This window comes from Populus euphratica, unplaced genomic scaffold (genome assembly GCF_000495115.2).
Source record: "Populus euphratica unplaced genomic scaffold, PopEup_1.0 scaffold189.1, whole genome shotgun sequence".
In the NCBI taxonomy this organism is placed as follows: domain Eukaryota; kingdom Viridiplantae; phylum Streptophyta; class Magnoliopsida; order Malpighiales; family Salicaceae; genus Populus; species Populus euphratica.
The window spans coordinates 301,717-321,767 of record NW_011500030.1 but is presented as its reverse complement, the minus strand read 5'-3'; the positions used below and the strand labels follow the sequence as shown (position 1 = coordinate 321,767).

At 30.5% G+C, this 20,051-nt stretch overlaps 2 protein-coding genes across 3 annotated transcripts; both read right to left on the bottom strand.

Annotated features, from left to right (window-relative positions):
- Positions 1–2,284: 2,284 nt before the first annotated feature.
- Positions 2,285–9,353, bottom strand: EMB2726 (elongation factor Ts family protein). Of its 2 annotated transcripts, none has more exons than XM_011050065.1 (5): positions 9,176–9,353; positions 6,188–7,957; positions 5,372–5,650; positions 3,977–4,685; positions 2,285–3,177 (listed from the first exon to the last, which is right to left on the bottom strand). In XM_011050065.1, the coding sequence occupies exons 2-5, from the start codon at positions 7,842–7,844 to the stop codon at positions 2,541–2,543; spliced, it is 3,282 nt and encodes a 1,093-aa protein (XP_011048367.1). In that variant the 5' UTR covers positions 7,845–7,957; positions 9,176–9,353; the 3' UTR covers positions 2,285–2,540. The 2 variants fall into 2 exon arrangements, with proteins under 2 accessions (XP_011048367.1, XP_011048368.1); XM_011050066.1 differs by having other exon boundaries at positions 9,182–9,353.
- Positions 9,354–12,328: 2,975 nt separating this feature from the next.
- On the bottom strand, positions 12,329–13,125 carry LOC105142458 (probable membrane-associated kinase regulator 2). The gene is made up of 3 exons (XM_011050098.1): positions 13,019–13,125; positions 12,496–12,988; positions 12,329–12,400 (listed from the first exon to the last, which is right to left on the bottom strand). The coding sequence occupies exons 1-3, from the start codon at positions 13,123–13,125 to the stop codon at positions 12,329–12,331; spliced, it is 672 nt and encodes a 223-aa protein (XP_011048400.1).
- Between the last annotated feature and the right edge of the window lie 6,926 nt (positions 13,126–20,051).

Sequence of the window (20,051 nt, the reverse complement as noted above, 5' to 3'; positions counted from 1 at the left end):
ACCCCACATTTGAGTAGGTTTAGTTGCAATACCAGACCTAATAAGCTTGGATGTGAGTCTGGCTGTAAAGTTGTATCATAAAAGTGTGATAATTAAATAGATTAAGTAAAAAAAACATATAAAAAAACCAACATGAAAAAAATAACTAATAAAGAAAAAAAGCTAAAGGTATCAAAAGAAAAAAAAACAAAGAAAGAAAGAAAAAAGCTAAAGGTATCAAAAAATAAAAATAAAAAAATTGCTTAAAAGAACAGCTTAAGAAATGAAAAAAAAAAGAAACAAAAAAAAAAGAAAAAAATAGCTCAGCTTTTTACTATGGATTGCTACAATGAAAGGCTGAGCAGTTTTAGTTTTTTCTTAATATAGCAGTGGCTTTTGTTTTTTTCAAGCCAGAGACGGAAACTATGAGAGGATAGAAAGAAAAGAAAAAAAAAAAAAAGGAGGAGAATGGTCGTTAGAGTCATGTCGTTGCTGAGACACTGACATGCATAACCTGGAAGGAATCTCAGCCAAGACAACTAATGACATCAATGACAGCCATAATTAGAGATATTAAACCTGGCTTGGTGGTGGTAGATGCAGTCCAAAGCTTAGGTTATTTGGTGTGTTCCAGTAACTGGTCACCTGCTCAACTACAATAATTTTTTTTATATAAATAATTATAACTGGATTTTTTATTGAGTTTTGTGAATTATTAAAGTTTTTAATGTTTTTAAATCTAACCTAGTTTTGGCCTCTAATCAACCAGGTCCTAGATCAACCCACTAGGCTGAATTTTAAAATTATAACTATAATATAAAATCATAAAATACTATATATTGCTATTAATTATAAGAAGCTTTCTCACGCACTTGTATGAGTGCCGAACTTGTTAGTTATTATTAAATACTTATTCATATTATTTTTTTAATTTATGTGATAACTTTTTAATTTTTTTATTTAATTCATAATTTTTTGTTAATTTTTCAATTTAGTTTTATGTTTCATCCTATCCAAGCCTGATGAAGGCCTCATCAAAGAGAAAGAAAATGAGAGAAGTAAATGACCAAACCAGGTTAGTTCATTATGTTCATGTTTATAATTTAAGTTATAAATTTAACAAATTAATTTAAGATAACCGGATTGATCCAATATAATATTTTTTTGTTTTATTTTATTTTATTTTATTTTATTTTATCATTTAAAAATTTATTATTTAACAATTAAGCCTGGTCAAGTTAGGCAAATATTATAACAATAATGACTTTAAAAAGGTTTTGAAGCCAAATCAGGTTTTAAACATGATGACGGGGTCACATATGAGCTCGCTTGCTTAAACACGTCATGCTGTGCTAACTTCAACACAATTGATTTTGAAACCCAAGCCATGTAAGGGACCATAATATACGGTGAGGCTTGATAAATAAAAAACAATGTAACTATGCAAATAAGTTATTTTGTTTTGATTGAATTCTTTTTTTTTCCAAATATATTGAGGATACATAATTAAATTAATATGTTAAATAGCATGGTACGTCGCCATATCATGGTTTTTTATCTACATCATTTGCTTAGCATTTCAATTTAATCTTTGTTTATTATTAATAATTCTTTTTAGTGTTTATTAACATATATAATTATCGATTAATTTTATTAAACAAACTGATCAACCGTTAAGTGCGCACTCTTGAAATTAATTTTCGCTAGGACTACCCTTTATCTAACTCTAAAGGGATTTGTGAATTTATAATAAGTTCTAGATTTAATTTCTTCATCAATGATATATTTTTTCGTATCAACCCCACTCCAATTCTAATTTTATAATTTAAGCAAATGTGCAGTGAGTTTTTATAATACTTAGAAAGGTATGACAAAATATATCATGAAAGAAAAAAATTAAATCTAAAACCTATTAAAAATAATAAAAATATTTTCACTTAAAATGATATATGTATTCTCTGCTTTGCGTTTCTCTCTTATAGGAGTAAGAATAAAAAATTATTCTTTAAATATCATAGAGTTTTTAGCAAAAACAACGCTGGAAAGCATCTTGGCATCTCAAAAGCAACTTGTACTGTTTTTGTTTAGAAACAAAGTATAATAATTTACAAACAAGTTTTTCATATTAAATTTTCATATAAACCGATTTATCAGTTAATTAATACAGAATGTGAGTCCTATAAATAATAAACGATAAATGATTGGTATATCATGAAAAAAAACTAAAGGCTATGTGTTAATTGTTTGTGTAATAACATGGAGGAGATTGAAAATGAACAGTAGAAAAGAAAATGGATATGGCGAATGTGGAGATGCTCTTCTTGACATTTTATAACATGTAGATTCCCACAAAAAAAAAAAAAAAATTCAGTGATCATGGTACGAAGGTAAAGCTACATAACAAGGACTAGCTTGCTATAATCACGAGAAAGAAAAAAAAAATCAGATTGCTCTCATCCAAAATTAGTTTCAACAATGCCTGCCTGTCTCATTTTTGTCAGGTTTCCAAGACCTGGCTTGATTTGTTTCAATTATTTTGCTTCGAGAGGCATTTTCCTGTCTCATGCTTTGGCTCCTGTTTTTGTATCTTCAGTTGATTCTCCAAGAGTAAACCGAACAAACCTGCGGACTTTTATGTTCTCCCCAAGAGCAGCAACAGTCTGTTTCACCAAATCCTTCACCAAAACACTATCATTCTTGATGAATGGCTGCTCTAGAAGAGCAAGCTCTCCGAACCTCTTTGAGATCCTGCCCTCGACAATCTTCTCTCTTATGTTCTCTGGTTTAGACATAAGATCGTCTCTCTGCATTTCAAGCTCCTTTTCTTTGTTCCGAATGCTCTCAGGAATATCTTCAACTGATACAAACTGCACTTGTGGGCAGGCCACAACTTGCATTGCTAGATCATCAACCAATTCCTTGAATTTTTCACTTCTTCCCACGAAGTCAGTTTCACAGTTTACTTCTATCAGCACTCCAATACGGGAGTCATGGATATACGAACCAATTCTGCCTTCAGCTGCAAGACGGCTGGATTTTTTATCAGCAGCTGAAAGACCCTTCTTTCTGAGATACTCTTGTGCCTTCTCAAGATCCCCTCCAGTTTCAGAGAGAGCCTTCTTGCAGTCCATCATTCCAGCTCCAGTTTCCTCCCGCAGTTGTTTAACAAGAGCAGCAGAAACTACTACTGCTGGTGGCCTGAAAAATAGAGCAGGGCATACGTGAAACTTAGAAAATCTTAAAGAGGTCAACTGTTTCCTTTCAATGCAATACGTGAAACTTTAATGCTTCAGTCACTAGGACACAAATGTATAACTCTAGGCGATGGACCACAATAGATCCTTATATTACATGGTGACAGAACATAAAATCCATATGAAAATTGGTAACACTGCCTTGAACCTTCTGTAGGCTACTAATTTATCATCCATTTGAAAGACTTCTAAATTATACCCAAGGGTTAGGAAAAGAGTAGGGCAGTGCATGTGCTGAAAGTAAAATTGATCTGTTTGTTTGATTTTCCAACTGATTCAACTTCTACTTGATATCTATAAATTGAACTAATATCTTCATGTGCCAAAAGACTGCCTCATATACTAACCTAATCACCATCAACATGAAGCAGAGCAAAACTTTACGCAGTGGGTGCAATTATATATATATATATATAACAGTAAGAATTGTTTATCCAAAATTTCATTCAGACACAAACACACATGCATGCACAACAAATGTACAACAATGCGGCTGATTAATTCTCATCTACATTTTTTACTCCATGATCTCTTTTATCACTTCAAAAACCTTCCTGTCATTTCATTATTCAGGAGGAATTTTTTTTTCCAAGTCCATCACAATTTTAAAAAAGCATCATTGGGGTGGGCACCATTCAGACACACACGCAACACAAAAGCACATTCTATATCTGACACACAAACTCATGATGTGTGATCATCAGAGCATTTCTCTTCTGAATCCAAAAGGAGAGGTAACTTACTTTTGAGCAGTTTCCTTGGCTTCTGCTTCTGCAGGCAGCTCTTTTGCAGGTTCTGCTGGTTTTGCTGCAGTTTGAGCAGCCACCTCAGCAGCAAAATCCTGGCTCTTCTTCTCCAAGCCTTCACCAAGATTGTAGCGAACAAACCTCTTCACTTTAATATTTTCACCAATTGTTGCAATTGTCTGCTTCACCCAGTCCTTCACTACTACCTTGTCATTCTTAATGTAGGGCTGCTCCAGCAATGCCAGCTCCTCAAGCCTCTTCCTTATACGCCCTTCTACAATCTTTGATCTTATTTGCTCCGGTTTTGACAAGAGATCTTCCTTCTGCATTTCAATCTCTTTTTCCTTGTTTAAAATATCTTCAGGCACATCTTCTGTAACAAGGTACTGAACCTGAGGGCATGCAGCCACCTGCATGGCTAGATCATCCACCAGCTCCTTGAAAATGTCACCACGGGAGACAAAATCTGTTTCACAGTTCACTTCTACTAGGACCCCAATCCTGCTATCATGAATGTACGAACCAATTCTTCCTTCAGCTGTGGCTCTACTAGCTTTCTTTTCTGCACTTGCTAAACCTTTCTTTCTAAGGAACTCCTGAGCTTTAACAATGTCCCCTCCAGTTTCTGAAAGGGCTTTCTTGCAATCCATCATTCCTGCTCCTGTGTCTTCACGAAGTTGCTTCACTAGAGCTGGAGATATAGTTGCTACAACCCAAGGAACAAATAATAAATTAATACATAGGTAGAGGGGGAGGCTAATCGCTAATAGGAGATCAAAGCAATCACAAACATCAGAAAAATAAGAAAATTCTGGACAATAGCAACACCCTGTAATTGGTAACATGTGGCCCTGATACTCTTGTCATAACCTGATGGCAAAATTAAATGTTGCAAAAAACATAGATTAGAATCTATCCTTGGCCATGGTCTTGAGAACCAGTGCTGGTATTGACAAATCCCTATATGATTTGGCGACAGATATAAACTGACACATTAATTTTGCAACTAGTTACCGAATTCTATTTTCTATACCTCAATTTATTTATGATCAGAAAAGCAGCAGCGAATGTCAATCACCTTCTATGTGATCATTGAGAGGTTAGGCACAACCCATTCAGTTTCCTGGAATTGAACCTGGAATGCTAACTTTGTTGCATTATGAAAGGATACTCAACTAGACAAACACATCATTGTCGAAAGCAAAACACTAGAAAAGAACATATTTTCTCAGACCAAATTATTCACATTCTCATTCAGAGACCAGTGCCAAGCACTCCTTTTTGACTCCATGTTTCAGCTTTCATGTTGCCATTTTGGGCTTGGACTTGACATCAGTTTCTGAATTCGTTTGAGCAAGCACAAAGATCAAAAGATATGGAAAAGGTAAAAACCTGTAGTCACACTCTCCTTGGGAGAAAGACTGCCACTTTGTCCGTTTGAAGCACCCACAGTGCCATTTATCTCGGGCTCAGGTTCCACCTTTTTATCTTCAAGTTGTGAGGCCGAAGTAATTTCAGTCTCAGCAGCAGGAGTTTGAATCTGCTTTTCATCCTCAATACTTTTAACTTGGTTCTCAACAACTTCTTCACTGGTTCGACTTTCTGAAGATATAATTTGAGCCTCGGATGTATCTCCAGATGCATCAGAATTTTCTATGCTTTCTACCTTATCTATTAACAGATCATAACAGTTTCTCAGGAAAATGAAATAAAAACATAATTAACATTTAATGCAAAAGGAAACACCTACAGATTCAACTAGAAGACTCAAAATTTTAAAGGTGGCAAACTAAAATGATTTTTTAATGCTTTGAGGCAGAAGAACAAATACAAGATATGCCACCAGTACTTTCATTTAAATGAAAGAGTAAGCCCATGGACATGACATACTTATCCAAGTTTTGGACTTAGGTTATTCCTCATTATCATTGTCTAAAACATGAAGTACGCCCATGACAAGATCTCAAGGAAAGAAAAGTTCGACAAGAACCATTGTCATGGTCAGGTTTGATGCGCCTTAAAAACCCCTTTTCTTAGTAAATATCTTTTGGTTAAATTTTTATTCACCAGCTAGGAAAAAGAAAAGGAAAAGAGAAACGGAACATTGGCCTATAAAACTTTTTATAAATATGAATTTCTTGCATCTAGTTATATAATGATTGTTTATTATTCATGCTATTCTGGGGAAGATATATCTGGTTTGCGTACCTGATCCTGCAACACTATCATCAACACTTTGTGATAAACTAGACTCTATGCTTTCTGGCTCCTTATCATTGGCCTCTGATTCTTTTTCTAAGGCCTGAACTGTATCATCCGCATTTTGTGATGTGCTAGATTCCATGCTTTCTGGCTCCTTATCATCATCAGCCACTGCTTTCTTCTCTAATGTCTGAACTGTATCGTCCACATTTTGTGGTGTGCTAGACTCTATGCTTTCTGGCTCCTTATAGCCAGTGACCTCTGCTTCTTTCTCTTCGGTCTGTACTGTACTATCAACACTAGATTCAACAGTTTCTGGCTGCTTCTCATCAGAGGCAACATTGGCACCCACAACCACCTCCTTTAAAGAAGTCTCATCACCCTCTACCGATTCATCCACCATTGAAGGGATGCTGCTCGGTGCCTCATCATTGCTTACTGGTTGGTCCTGCACTTCAGCAATATTAGGTAAAGGTTCAGTTTGGTTTTTCTCTCCTATTTGCACTGAAGGTATTGGTTTTTCAGGCTGTTCTGTTGCTATCTCCCTTTCATCCAAAAATGCAGCAATATCCTTGTTCTTACGGAAAGCCAGCACAAATGGGTTCGTCGCTGTGTGGACAATCCCTTGGATAAGCTCTGTGTCCAATTTACCAGCGTCTTCTTTTTTCATTGTCAAGGTAACTTGTCCCCTTGTCATACGCAATACCCTGACACTGACTTCCTGGCCAATCTGCAGTGATGAGTCCCCCATCATGCCTGCAAATACATCATCAGATTCTTCTGATCTGGGTAGGAATCCTTCCTCACCCTCAGGAAGGGATATAAAAGCACCAGACCTGGTCAGATTTTTTACTGTGCCCTCTAGATTCTGCCCTTTAACAAACTTTGAGCTTTTTACCTCTTCTTTTCTTTGGTTGGGCTTTGAAGTGTTCCTTCGGGCAGCCTGCCTATTGCTGCTCCCAGTGGCAGGAGAATCATTCCGTTGCTGAAACTTATTCATATCATCATTTTCACGCATAGTAAGAGAAATCCGCCCTGTCTCGGTGTTTGCCTCAACTAACCTCACCTTTACTTCTTGACCAACAGATACAACACTTCCAACATCCTTAACAAAGCTGTCACTCAACTTTGAAACATGTACAAGTCCATCTGTGAAAGCTCCAAAATCAACAAAAGCACCAAATGGCTGGATTGACCTTACTTTGCCCGTAAATGTTGCACCAGGAACCAGGTCCTCATTCTTTACAGGTGGCATCTCACTTTTCCTACTGCCCTTTGAACGACTAGATTGAGCTGGAGCAGGACTTGAACCTGCTTTTGTGGAGGAATCAATTGTTTCAACTGCATCTGCTGGAATCTCCGTAACCCCATCAGAATCTTTATCAACAACAGGTGAATCCGGCTCCTCTACTGCTACATCAGTCCCTGTGGCTGATACAGTATGCGCTCCAGATCTATGGACCATAGCACAATCCCTGTGGTATTGTGGGAACAACTTAACAAAACCAGGAAGAGGCAACACAAGTCTTTGTGAGGATGATGCATATTTTGTAGATTTCCTCGACAAACTTCCATTTTTGAGACTATTATTCTTCTTTATTGAAAAAGCAGTTCCAGGAATGAGACAAATATTACTTGTAGAACACGGGAGCACAGGTGTCATGTTTACTTGAATTGCAAAGTTTGCGCTGCAGCTAAACTAAACTTTTCATCCCAATCTTCACCTGTTCAGAAATGAAAAATAGATGCACTGGACTTTATTGATCTTCCCTGAAACTAAAAGATGAAAGTTCCAGTTACCACTTGCGCAAAAATCAGATGCAAAATATCTTTAACAATCATAAACAAGGATAAAGTACTATAAGTGAACAATCAACACTTTGCAATCACATACAGAAGTACTAGTCCGGAAACATATAAAGAAATTTTCTCCTGAAATGAGCTTCATGTTCAGTAATTCACATCACAGGCTAACAGCTGTGAGCACACAATCAACAGATGACAACATCAGCTATGTCTCAGTCAATGTATCTGGTAATAACAGGCCTAATTACAGCAAAAGAAATCAAGTCTTGGTTTTTCAGTAGCAGAATAAACAATAGCAAACTTCAAAACGGCAAGAACCATTGAACTTCACGCAGAAAACTCTGGCTCATTAACACTGTTGGCAAAAACAATTCCTCTTCAAGTTCATCCTGTCTGATAAGGTTAGTTGGTAGTTCATATTGGTTCAATCCCATCATGCCCAAATGCCTAACTTGAAACAATTTCATCAAAGCATTAGACATTGCACTCCATTCTACACAACCATCCCCAAGATTGAGGTTTACATGAAACATACATAGCTTAAATTGTTTTCTATCAAGATTCTGTGACATGAACTCATGTAGACAAAAACTGGCCAAGTAATCAGACAAAGTTCTGAATTCTGTCACGAATAAAAATGGGAAACTCAAAATGTCTGGATAAGTCTGTTTTATACTGAACTCCAGCGAATTGCAAACGGTCAACTTCAATAGAGTAAGTGCATCAAAATTCCAATATCTTGATTAATTATCATAATTTTCGAGTCAAATTATTGTCTTCAATGGGAAATTTGAACTGACTGGCCCTTTCTAGAATATCTTTAGCCATATAGCTGAATAAACCTCAATGCACAAACAATTCTAAAATCTAGCAGAAAACTCCTAATTCAAATGAAACCACTCATTTGAACACTAGCACTAAGAAGATATTATAACATTCAAAAGAAGAGGGCTGTAATATATATATAATATCTTCATATTCAAAGACTAGACACTCATTTCGACAAACAGAAAGCATTACCAAATAGAAAAACTTGATAAAGGCTGACAACCACAAACAAGGCAAAACTGGCAGGTTATAATAAAAACCCACAAGATAAAAAACAGCCAACAATGCAAAGTCACAGGAACACATAAAGAAGCATCAAATTCTATGACCCATTAACAAAGAATCAAGCAAGAAGTGTACCTCCACCTCAAAAATAAAAAGAGATTTTTTTTTCTTCTTTTTTTTCAGTCTGTCTGTCTGGTGAAAGTGTTGAGAGCTGCCGATTGAGTAATAAATGGCCAGTAAAGACTAAAGAGAGGGAAATGAAAGGTGGGCCTTTAAATCCTTATCCAATTTCCTTTGGGTTGCATTTTCTTACATGACAAACGATACTAGAACTAGAGAAGATATCGGCAATCCATGTATCCTCTGTCACGTTGTTCGGCTCAGCTCGGCTCCTTTCATACCTCATTAGCCTGTTCCCGACATTATTATTATTATAAATAAAGCTGGGGGAAAATCCATTGATACCGTGGATTATAATAATAATAATTCATTGGCTTTTTTTTTTACCCATTTGTTTTTAGTTATTGATTTTTTTTAATTTATTATTTATACCTTATATAATATATTTTTTTTTTTTTACCCATTTGTTTTTAGTTATTTTTTTTAATTTATTCTTTATACCTTATATAATATATTTATGGGGTTTAGAGTTGATAATTTATTTTAATTTTTTATATGGTTATTACAGCATCAAAATATCTCAACATCGTTATTTAAAAAAGTTTTGGTTAATTATAAAATAATTTTAAAAAAATAGATTAATAAGTTTTGTAAAGTCAATGACTTGGTTTATTAGGTAACCCAAGTTGTCAGGTTGGTGGGTTTAGCATGACACCTTTTTTTTTCAATGAGCTCGATTATGTAATTGTTTTTTTTATTATATAATTAAAAAATATTTAAAAAAAACATGTTATTGAATTTTAAAAAATTCATGAACCTGTTGACATATATGAGGTGCTTAACTTTTTTTATAAATTAATTTTTTATTTATAAAAATGTTTTTTTTATTATATAATTAAAAAATATTAAAAAAAAACATGTTATTGAATTTTAAAAAGTTCATGAACCTGTTGACATATATGAGGAGCTTAACATTTTTTTATAAATTAATTTTTTATTTTATCATTTGATATTGAACTAATTAAAAAATAAGTTTTATAATTTGTTTCGTTTTACTTTTTATGAGGTTATTATAATTTTAAAAAAAAATTGGTATTAGTTTAACGTTCGATTTTACAATCGTCTATTTTTGTTATTATATAGTTAAATAACCAGTAATTTAAAAAAATAAGTTATTAATCCCAATAAGTCTATTACTTGGTTTGCAGATTTAATATGTTGACTCAGGTTATCTAATTTACTGGTTTAGTGAGTCTATCCATCAAACCTAATATGTGTTATTTTTTTTTTATGCTATTTTAATTTTTCTATATCCATCAAACCTAATATGTGTTATTTTTCGTTTATGCTATTTTAATTTTTTTAATGGATTGGTTGATAAATAAAATTTATGATTTTTTTTTTATTTTCTATAAGATTATCATAATTTCAAATAAATGTTTTTTTAGAGTTGATTTCTCAATTTTGAAAGCATCTAATGTTATCATAAAATTAAACAAAAATAATTTATAAAAACAACAAAGTTATTAAACCTACTAAAATCCATAATTCACGTAGCAAGGTGACCAAGATCGATTCAATCTGGCATCGTTTCAATACAAAAAAAATTATTATTTTAAAATTTTTTATAAAGTTATGTCATGTGTTTTATCGGTTATTTGCATTGCCTTTAAACAACAAAGTTATTAAACCTACTAAAATCTATAATTCACGTAGCAAGGTGATCAAGATCGATTCAATCTGGTATCGTTTCAATACAAAAAAAAATTATTATTTTAAATTTTTTTATAAAGTTATGTCATGTATTTTATCGGTTATCTGAACTGTCTTTGAACCTATTAAATTTAATAATTCACTTTGAATCAATTCTCACACGATTTAATTTAAAAATCAAGTTAGATAAGAAGCTGTATTAACAAGTTTCAAAATTAAATTGTTTAATAAAATTTAATGGTACTGTAAAAATATCTCCATGCTCTTAAATTTAAATTAAAAAAAAAGAATAATTTAACCCATAATAAAATACAGGTAAAAATACTAGTAATTATTAAACTTAAATAATCCAACATGTTAATTGGGTGGTTTAGTAATCTAAAGCATGATTAGAGCCAAGTTCTTTTTCTCTAATTATTTTGAAAAAAAAACCTGGTTAAATTTGTATAATTTGTTATGCCAACTAATTACTCGGTTGACTCAATAAAATATACATGAAATACACCTGATTAATTCTATTGAATTTTTCATTCATAATAATGTTATTTTAATTTTTTTTTTAAAATATATTAAAATAATATTATTTTAAAAGTAATCAATGTTGACTCAGCAGCACCATGAGAGAGCTATTACTCCTCCACTAGCAATTTATTTTTCACTTTCGCTTTTACAGCCGATGATGTGAGATTAAGTTATCTCTTCGATCGGTCGAATTGCTAGCATTTGTTATGAAAGCAGCGAGCCAACAGGGAACCGGGTTAGCCAAGCTGGTCCAAGTTTCTGTCTTTCGCTATTAAATTAAAATGAAAAATAAAATGTTGGGATTTATTTATTTATTTATTGTATTTTGTGATTTTATGGGTCTATGCCTAGCCTATCCCAGAAAAGAAAGAGGGCCTAAAATTAGAATGTTTTTGCATGATATAGGATGCAGGGCCCATGAATAATCCATAATGCTTTGATGCAAGTCCATTCCAGCCCTCATGGGCTTAGCATGTAGATTTTTTAATGTTCTGTGTGTGGTTTGCAAATAAAAATTCCCAGCATTGTTTCTTTATTGGATTTTTGAAAATTCATCAGAAATTTAAACAAATTTATTATTTTGATCTTAAAAACAGTTTCCTTTTTAAAAAAATTAATCATGGGATCACACATGCATGCTTCTTGTATACAAAACTAATGAAATGAAATACATCTAACTAAGAAATTAATTTTCTTGGTAAAAAAAATATAATATCGACTTATTAAAATAACAAAAATGCTATCTATAAAATAAAAAAAATAAAATACTGACTTAATAAAATAAAAAAATATAATATTATTTTTTTAGTGCGTTTAATAATTATTTTCCATTTAACAACTGAAGAGACAATAATCCAAAAAAATAACAAAAACGCCACCTATTTGATTTTCTTCCCCCGTATAAAAACCCTAAAAGCCAAGAATCAATTATTGTTACATCTCATCATCTTGAGAATCCCACCTCTCCAGAAACTGAAAGGCAAAACAAATTTGATACCATAAGATCTGCCAACAACAATAAGAATCCACAAATTAAAGCATTTGTTAATAATTAATTCAAAAAAAATATGGATGCATCTTTGTCTGTAATGGCAGAGAGCAGCAGAAGCTAATGTCGGCACGTTAGCTTCTGTCTTTTCATTTGTTGTTGTAGTGTTTGGTTTTCTCTTCAATCCCGACATGAAGACGCGAAATTTTGTAGCAGATTTTAGCAATGACACCGAAAACTGAGAGGATTTGGAGTTCAGCTCAAGCGAGGATGACTCAATCGGCACAAGCCTTCCTTTGAAAAACAAATCATCGGAAGGAGAAAGAGCAAGATTTTGATCCCTCCTGTCATTGCTAGACGCCGAAGAGAGAGTGAAATTGAACTCCCTCTCTTCGTCCATCCCATCATCATCATCACCAGAAGTGTCAGCAGCATCGTTTTCCTCATCAGAACCAGCACCATTGTTTTCTTTTATCTCATCTTTGCTTTCTGCTCCTTCCTCTTCTTCTTCGTCAGGAACTGCAAACTCCAAGTCAAAAAAAGGCCCATCATCGTCATCATTCTCATCATCAGTTTCCGCGCAGTTCGGAGACACAACAGTGACAATTGTGGTAGCGCGCAAGTTATATAATTACCTTCTCCATCGCACCCACAACACTACAGCACTACCAATAGTAGCATCGCCACCGCCACCGCCACCGCCACCACCTCTCCAGATCCTTAGCAAGCTGAAAGCTTCCATTGTTGGGAGAGCCAGAATAAAACAATGGTAATATCATTGTAAAAAAAATTTAATCTTTTTTAAAACAATGATATAGTTTTTTTTTTATCAAGAAAATGCTTTTTTAATAAAGGGTAGTAAAAATTAAAATAGAAGTTTGTAAAAAATTTAAACCATTTAAAATAAATAAAAAAAATGTATTTTTTTCAATCTAAACTCCAGTTTCTTATTAATACATCTCTCTATTGTTTTAGCAAAAACATGCATTTTTTTTTAACTTCGAGAACCATTTAAAAAAAAACATTTCATGAACTTAAAAGCAAGATTAAAAATAATTTATTTTGTATGTGAATTAAGGTAAGGAAAATTAATAAATATGACAAAATATATAAAAAATCTATTAAACAAAATTTGATTTTAAATAAACATCCACAAGCTCTTTTTTAATTTTTGTATATCTAGTATATAAAATTGAAAAACAATTTATTAACATCCCTATAAAAACCTATAATATTATTTAAGATCCTTGACGAAGTTAAATAGTAAATGAAATAACAGGGAAAGCATCTTTTTACAATGCATTTAAATCAAAACAAAACAAAAAGAAAAAAAAAGAAAGAAGAAAAGAACCAAGCCTAAACATCCCAGCAACAAATATAAAGGTTTGATGCATTTGAGCTTGTAAGGTTAGGCCGACACACTTATTTTATTTTTTATTTTTTACAAGGAACGGATGACATCCACGCTTTCTTTTTTTAGAAAAAAAACATAAAGCAAACATCGTGAGTGGCTTGACAATGTTGAGCTAAGTCTATTGCAAAGTAAAATTAACAAAGGGTTTGTCTTAACTATGGAATCAGATTTCCTCGTGGCTTTCTTTCCTTTTCTTCTTATTTGGAAGCAATATTTTGAGCAAAGGGTCCTCCAATTGAAGCTCCCCGAGAACCCTTTAAATCCATCTTGGCTGGAAGCCTAGATTGAGCCCTGAGGCTTGTATATCTTCCCATCGGCTTTTTACTGTAACAATTTCATCTTGCCATCGAAGAGGTGACCATGCTGGGGTTTTGGGATTTAAAAATTTGTTTTTTAATTTATTTTTATCTAAAAAATCCAATAAATACAATTAGAATATCAACAAATTAATTTCTCAACACAAAAATCCTACAAATAGTCCAAAAAACACAAAATTAAATTAATCAAAAAAATTTCTCAACCCTAATTTACTTTTTTTTTTTTCAAGATAAAAGCTCTAAAACACCTTAATAGAACTCCCCTCTATAAATAAAACTCATTAATATTAAAATTAATTTTTGTTGTTGTTGTCAAGATGTAATCAATGGATGAATTTTCCTTCCGTTCATCATTTTCTAGCAACTTTCTTTCTCTCAAATTCTAAAATATAAATAAAATAAAATTTAGGATTAAAATATTAAATTTTCAAACTCAAAGACCAAAAAAAGTGAAGAAATTATTTAGGAAAAAATATTTAAAAATACACATCCTGAACAATAATTAATAATAAAAAAAAAACTTATGTTGTTGCTCCTTCAAATTTAGTCCTTGAAATTTTATATTATTTTTCATAAGCAATAAAACTAATTTTTGTTTTCTGTAAAATTGATTATCAATTCAATATCACAATATTGATAAAAAAAAGTAAATAAAAATAATAATAATAAATGAATTTTTTTTAAAAAATCACTTATAAGTAACCGTAATAAAAAAAAATCTTACAGGCAAAAAAATAAAAAATAAAAACCACCGAGAGAATCCATAATAAAATGAGTGTACATAAAATGTTTTCACAATAAAACTTTGATCTAATTTAGGTTTCTTTTAGTTCAATTTAATTCTCTGTGTACTGAGGTTGTGAGTTGGGTTGGGTCAAGTGATAAGTAGCATTTAGATTAGTATAATGGACGTTGAAAACACGACAGAATAATATTCAAGACAAGAACAGAACAATCTTATAATATAGGATAATTTTGAAGGAAAAAACGCCACCTCTACAGTCCCCTTGTCTCCACTCTCCAGGGTTCCTTGTATAGAAATTCGGCCAAAATTAGATTGTCCTTGTACATCAATCCAAAATTACCTTAGAATTTTGGCCATTATATGCATAGGAGGTTAGCAATGGGCTATTTTTCCTCATTATTGTAAAATTTAAATCATTTTGAGCTAAGCAAAAACCCTCCATTCCTTTGAATAGACACACAGAGTGCTCTACAGTATCTTGAAACCATTTTAGACGCAGGGAAGGGAGAGAGCTGCGAGGAGCTTCAAGAAAGAAAACTGTACTTTAATGGATTATTGGCATTAATTCATCTTTCTATTTCTTACATTTTCTTACTATGACCATTTTAATCTCTTTTTCTTATTTATCTAATCCCCCTCCTCCATCAAGTTTTCCCCCCATTTTTCATAAGTATGTACGCCTGTTCTGGCTTGTCAGTAAAATGCTCATATGTTAAAAATAATAATTATTATTATTTTCCTCCATTTAGGAAAATATACTAATGATTTATAATAAATAATAAAAAGAAAGGTGAAATTTTCCTCCTTTCCCTTTCTAAAAAAATACAATCAAACAATGAAAATAAAAGAATAAATATTAAAATCAATAAAAAATTATATTATTTTAAAAAAATTAAGATAGTTTATTGTTTATTTGGCAACGTGGTTATGGTTATTTTTCAAGAAACTTTTCATGTTAAAATATATATTAATAATTTTTTTATTTTAAAAAAAATATTTTTAACATAAACACATTAAAATGATTTGAAAACATTAAAGATATTAATTTGAATTAAATAAAAAATAAAAATAAATAAATTATTTTAAAAACACTTTGAAAGATAGAAACAAATAGGCTAAGGAATCACTAGGGATTCACATAATAATTCCCTTCTCTTGTCCTTCATATTTTTTTATCCCTCAATTATTTTTATTTTTATTTAGTGATTTAAAATTTTGATGATTTTAATTGGTCTAGGTAAATTTTTTTATATCTGCATATGGGATTTTATAGTATTAAGAAAATATAATATTACTCTATTTAGCAAAATAAAATTCAATTTTATTTATTTAAAAGAATTAGAATTTTGATGGTAGAATTTGAAACTTAAACATATGTTCAATTGTTTTTTATTGCAAATATCATGAGTTGATTTGCATAAGTAGTGGAAGAGTCCATGTCTTTTTTCTTGTTACTCAATTTTTTTTTTTAATTTGATTCTTTTAAATTATTTTTATTTAGTATTTAGTTTTGGTTTTCTAGATATGATGATATCATAATATTGAAAGAAGATTAATTCGGTGCTTGTTTAATGCTCAATTTGATAAAATAAAATAAAATCTGTTGATGTAAAACAATTACGAGTTAAGCAGTGGTGAGTACTTGATGACATTTTTTTCTTTAGATTTTGTGTTGGTCTAGCTGAAATTGAAAAGCATCATGTCATTTTATTTTTATATTAAATTTGATCCTCATTCTTTTGATGATTATTTTTGTTTTGTGTTTTTTTTTTTAATATTATCCTTCAACATTGAATTATTTGAGAAATAAGATTTATAATTATTTTTTTATAAGTTAATCTTAATTTCATGAGCTAGTTCACAAGTTTGAAATGTTTTTTTTTTTTTTACCTTAAAATCCTAAAAAAATATATATGAGCTCAATAAGATTTTTATTTATTCATTTTGGGTTGATTTTGGATTTTTGAAATGGTTTTTTAGGTCACAAATGAATTTATCAAGTTGTCTAAAATATTTTAGGTCAAAATGAATTGAAAAACTAGTTTTTGGATAAAAAAAATTCGCTCTTGATTTTTCAGCCACTATGATGGCTAGAAACTAGACAATATCAGATAACAAGTTGTTTGCTTCACTACAGTAGAAACTGGACAATATCAAACAACATATCATCTGTCTTATGATGCATCATCTATTTTTTTTCTTGAAAACAATTAGGGCAGATAACATTAAAAAATAAAATTAAGAGCCCAAGGGCTTACTCGTTGAGGCCCGTGCTTGAACTTTTACTAGATGGGCCAAGCACATTAGCTTAACTTATCAAACCCTGCAGCGTCTGGTCTTTTACTTTTTTTAATGTTTTTTTATTTATACCTTTTTATATGTATTTCTTCCAAATAATTTTTAAATTTTTATTTTAATTAATATTGTTACTCTCTTCTTTTTTTTGGTTTATCTAATCTCTTTTAAATAACAATTATTTTTTAATTATTTTGTATACATATGATTGTGGAGAAATTTTTCTAATTCATCTATATTTTTTTATGTTTTATATAAAAAAAATTAAAAATTCAATATAGATCAAGATATTTAACCTCATAATTTAAATCTTTAATATGGTTGTCTTCAACGAATCTGTTTACAAGAATTGATTTCTTACTAAATTAAATGATAATAAAAAAAAACACACACATGAAAATTAATTAAATAAACTAAAGGGCAATAAGATATCATATAAGGTTATAAAAGGACCCATTATGTCATTAAATGCACTATAATAGTTCTAACTAAACATGCCATCAAATTATATACAAGAAGAAATATAATTAGATTAAAAAAACTAGATAATTATCTCATATTGCTATGTGGAGATCAATATTGATAACATGTTTTTTAATTAAAAAAATAATCAAGTGCTTAAAGCTGGTTTTTTACTTGGATAATTTTTTTTTTAAAAAAAGGTTATTAACTTGCATAGGGTATCTTGAAAAGCTTGATTATGATAAATAGGGTAGAATAAGAGCAAGGAGTTGCCACTAATTTTATAATAACTAGAAATCTAATTGTTTTTAAAAAATTAAAGGTAATTAGTTGGTTATGTAACATAGAATATGACAATCATCTTACATATTCTATTTAAGAAAAGTTGTATTATATTTATTTTTTTAAATGATAAAATTACCTATTGCTAAGAACTTGTATAAATTGATATATGTTGATTTATGATAAAGAATTATTAAAACATAAAGTTGTGATTTGAGATTTAAACTTGAAAATGAAGCTTAATCATCACTTTTAAAATATGGATGTTGGATTTGAGACGAGAGTAAATGATAAAAATTGTTTTAAAAAAACCTTAAAAACTATTATTCATTCTTAATACTTCTATACATGTTAATATCGATTCAGTTCTAATTCACTTGTCATATTGAAAAGGCTAAGAACATGAAAACCAAAAAAAAGTCATACAACCAACAATGGATATTAGCTCATTTATCTTTAATGCAACATTTGAATTACAAGTTATAATTTCTATACCAATTTTGAGAGGCAAAGAACATACAAATCATTAAAAGAAGCAACAAATATGAAAAAAAACAAACAAACACTTATTCCAATATTTACATAGAGAGATTTATTTACTTTTAATATGACATCCAAGAAAAGACATAATTAGAATTTATAATTTCTTGGCTAATTTCTACTTATGAAAAAAATGCAAATCATCAAAAGATAAGCAAGAATAAATTGTATTGACTTACATACAAAATCAACTTGCTTACTCTTAATGTGACATCTAAAGAAATACCAAATTAAAATTCACAATTCATGAACCAATTTCGAGTTATGAGAAAAATACAAATCATAAACGAATATAACTCACAACAAACAAACAAATAAACATCCATCATATTAAAACTAAATTGTTACATCTTGGATAAGTCGTTTCCACTACTAGCAAATCAATAAAAATAAATAAAAATACTGAGAAAATATTTTTTTTAGTAAATTACCGATAGATTTTACCAATGAAAATATTCTCTCGGTATTTATAGAGGGAATTACAATAGAAAAAAATTAAAATAAAAAAAATGATGACGTGCTATTTTAACGAAAGTCGTCGGTGATATTTGACGGTTTTTAAATTTTTTTGATTAAATTTAAATTTTAAATTAAATAGTACAAACAGAATCACTGATGCAATGATTAAAAATATTGATATTTCATTATTCGTTGGTAAAATTGTTGGTAAAATACCCCAATAAAAAGTCTTGAATCCCTAATTTCACATCAAACCTGACTCCTTTCTTCTTTTTTTTTCTTCTATTCTCTCCTCAACTCCTTCTCCTTCATGCTCAGGTATGTCTTTTTCTTTTTTCTTTTCTTCTTTTCTCTCCTCGACTCCTTCTTTTCTCTTCTATGCTCAGGCATGTTTTCTTCTTCTTCTTTATTTTTTCTTCTTAGTTTTTTTTAATTAATATACTTTACAAAAACTTTTCTCTTTTTAGCTTCACTTACAACTATATTAAGGTAAATTTTCTCTTTTTAGCTTCACTTGCAACTATATTAAGGTAAAAAAATTCTTCTTTTTTCGTGTTTTTTTCACTATATTTTTTTATATTATTTTTAATCATTTTTGTTCTTAATAATTGTATGAATGTTGTTGTAGGATTTTTTTTGATTAACTTATAGGATTTTTTTTTTCGTATGAGTTTTTTTAGTTGAATTTATTTTTTCATGTTATTTATTTGTTGCAAATTTGTTTGAGTTGATTTTCTTCTTCTTTTTTCCAAGCATTTTGAGTATTATAGAGTGTTGATTAATATTAATTTAATTATTTTATAGTTTTGTAAAATATATTAAAAAAAAATATTTTTAAATAATTACCGATGAAATTACATATGGTATTTTTTTTTAGAGAAATATCGATGGAAAAAAGCAGATAATGTTTTTACTTACGTTTTCTGTCGGTAAATCCATCGGTAATAATTTTTTTTATTATCAATAGATAAAATATTATTGATAAAAAATTCATTAACAGAGCATTTTCATTGATGATTTCATTGATAAATTAATTACCAATAGAATGATAATGCAACTATCGAAGGAATTTATCTAAAGATTGTGGTAGTGTTCATTTCCATCCTCCTAACCCACTTATGAGTATAAATTTCAACCATGTGTGGACCCCAACA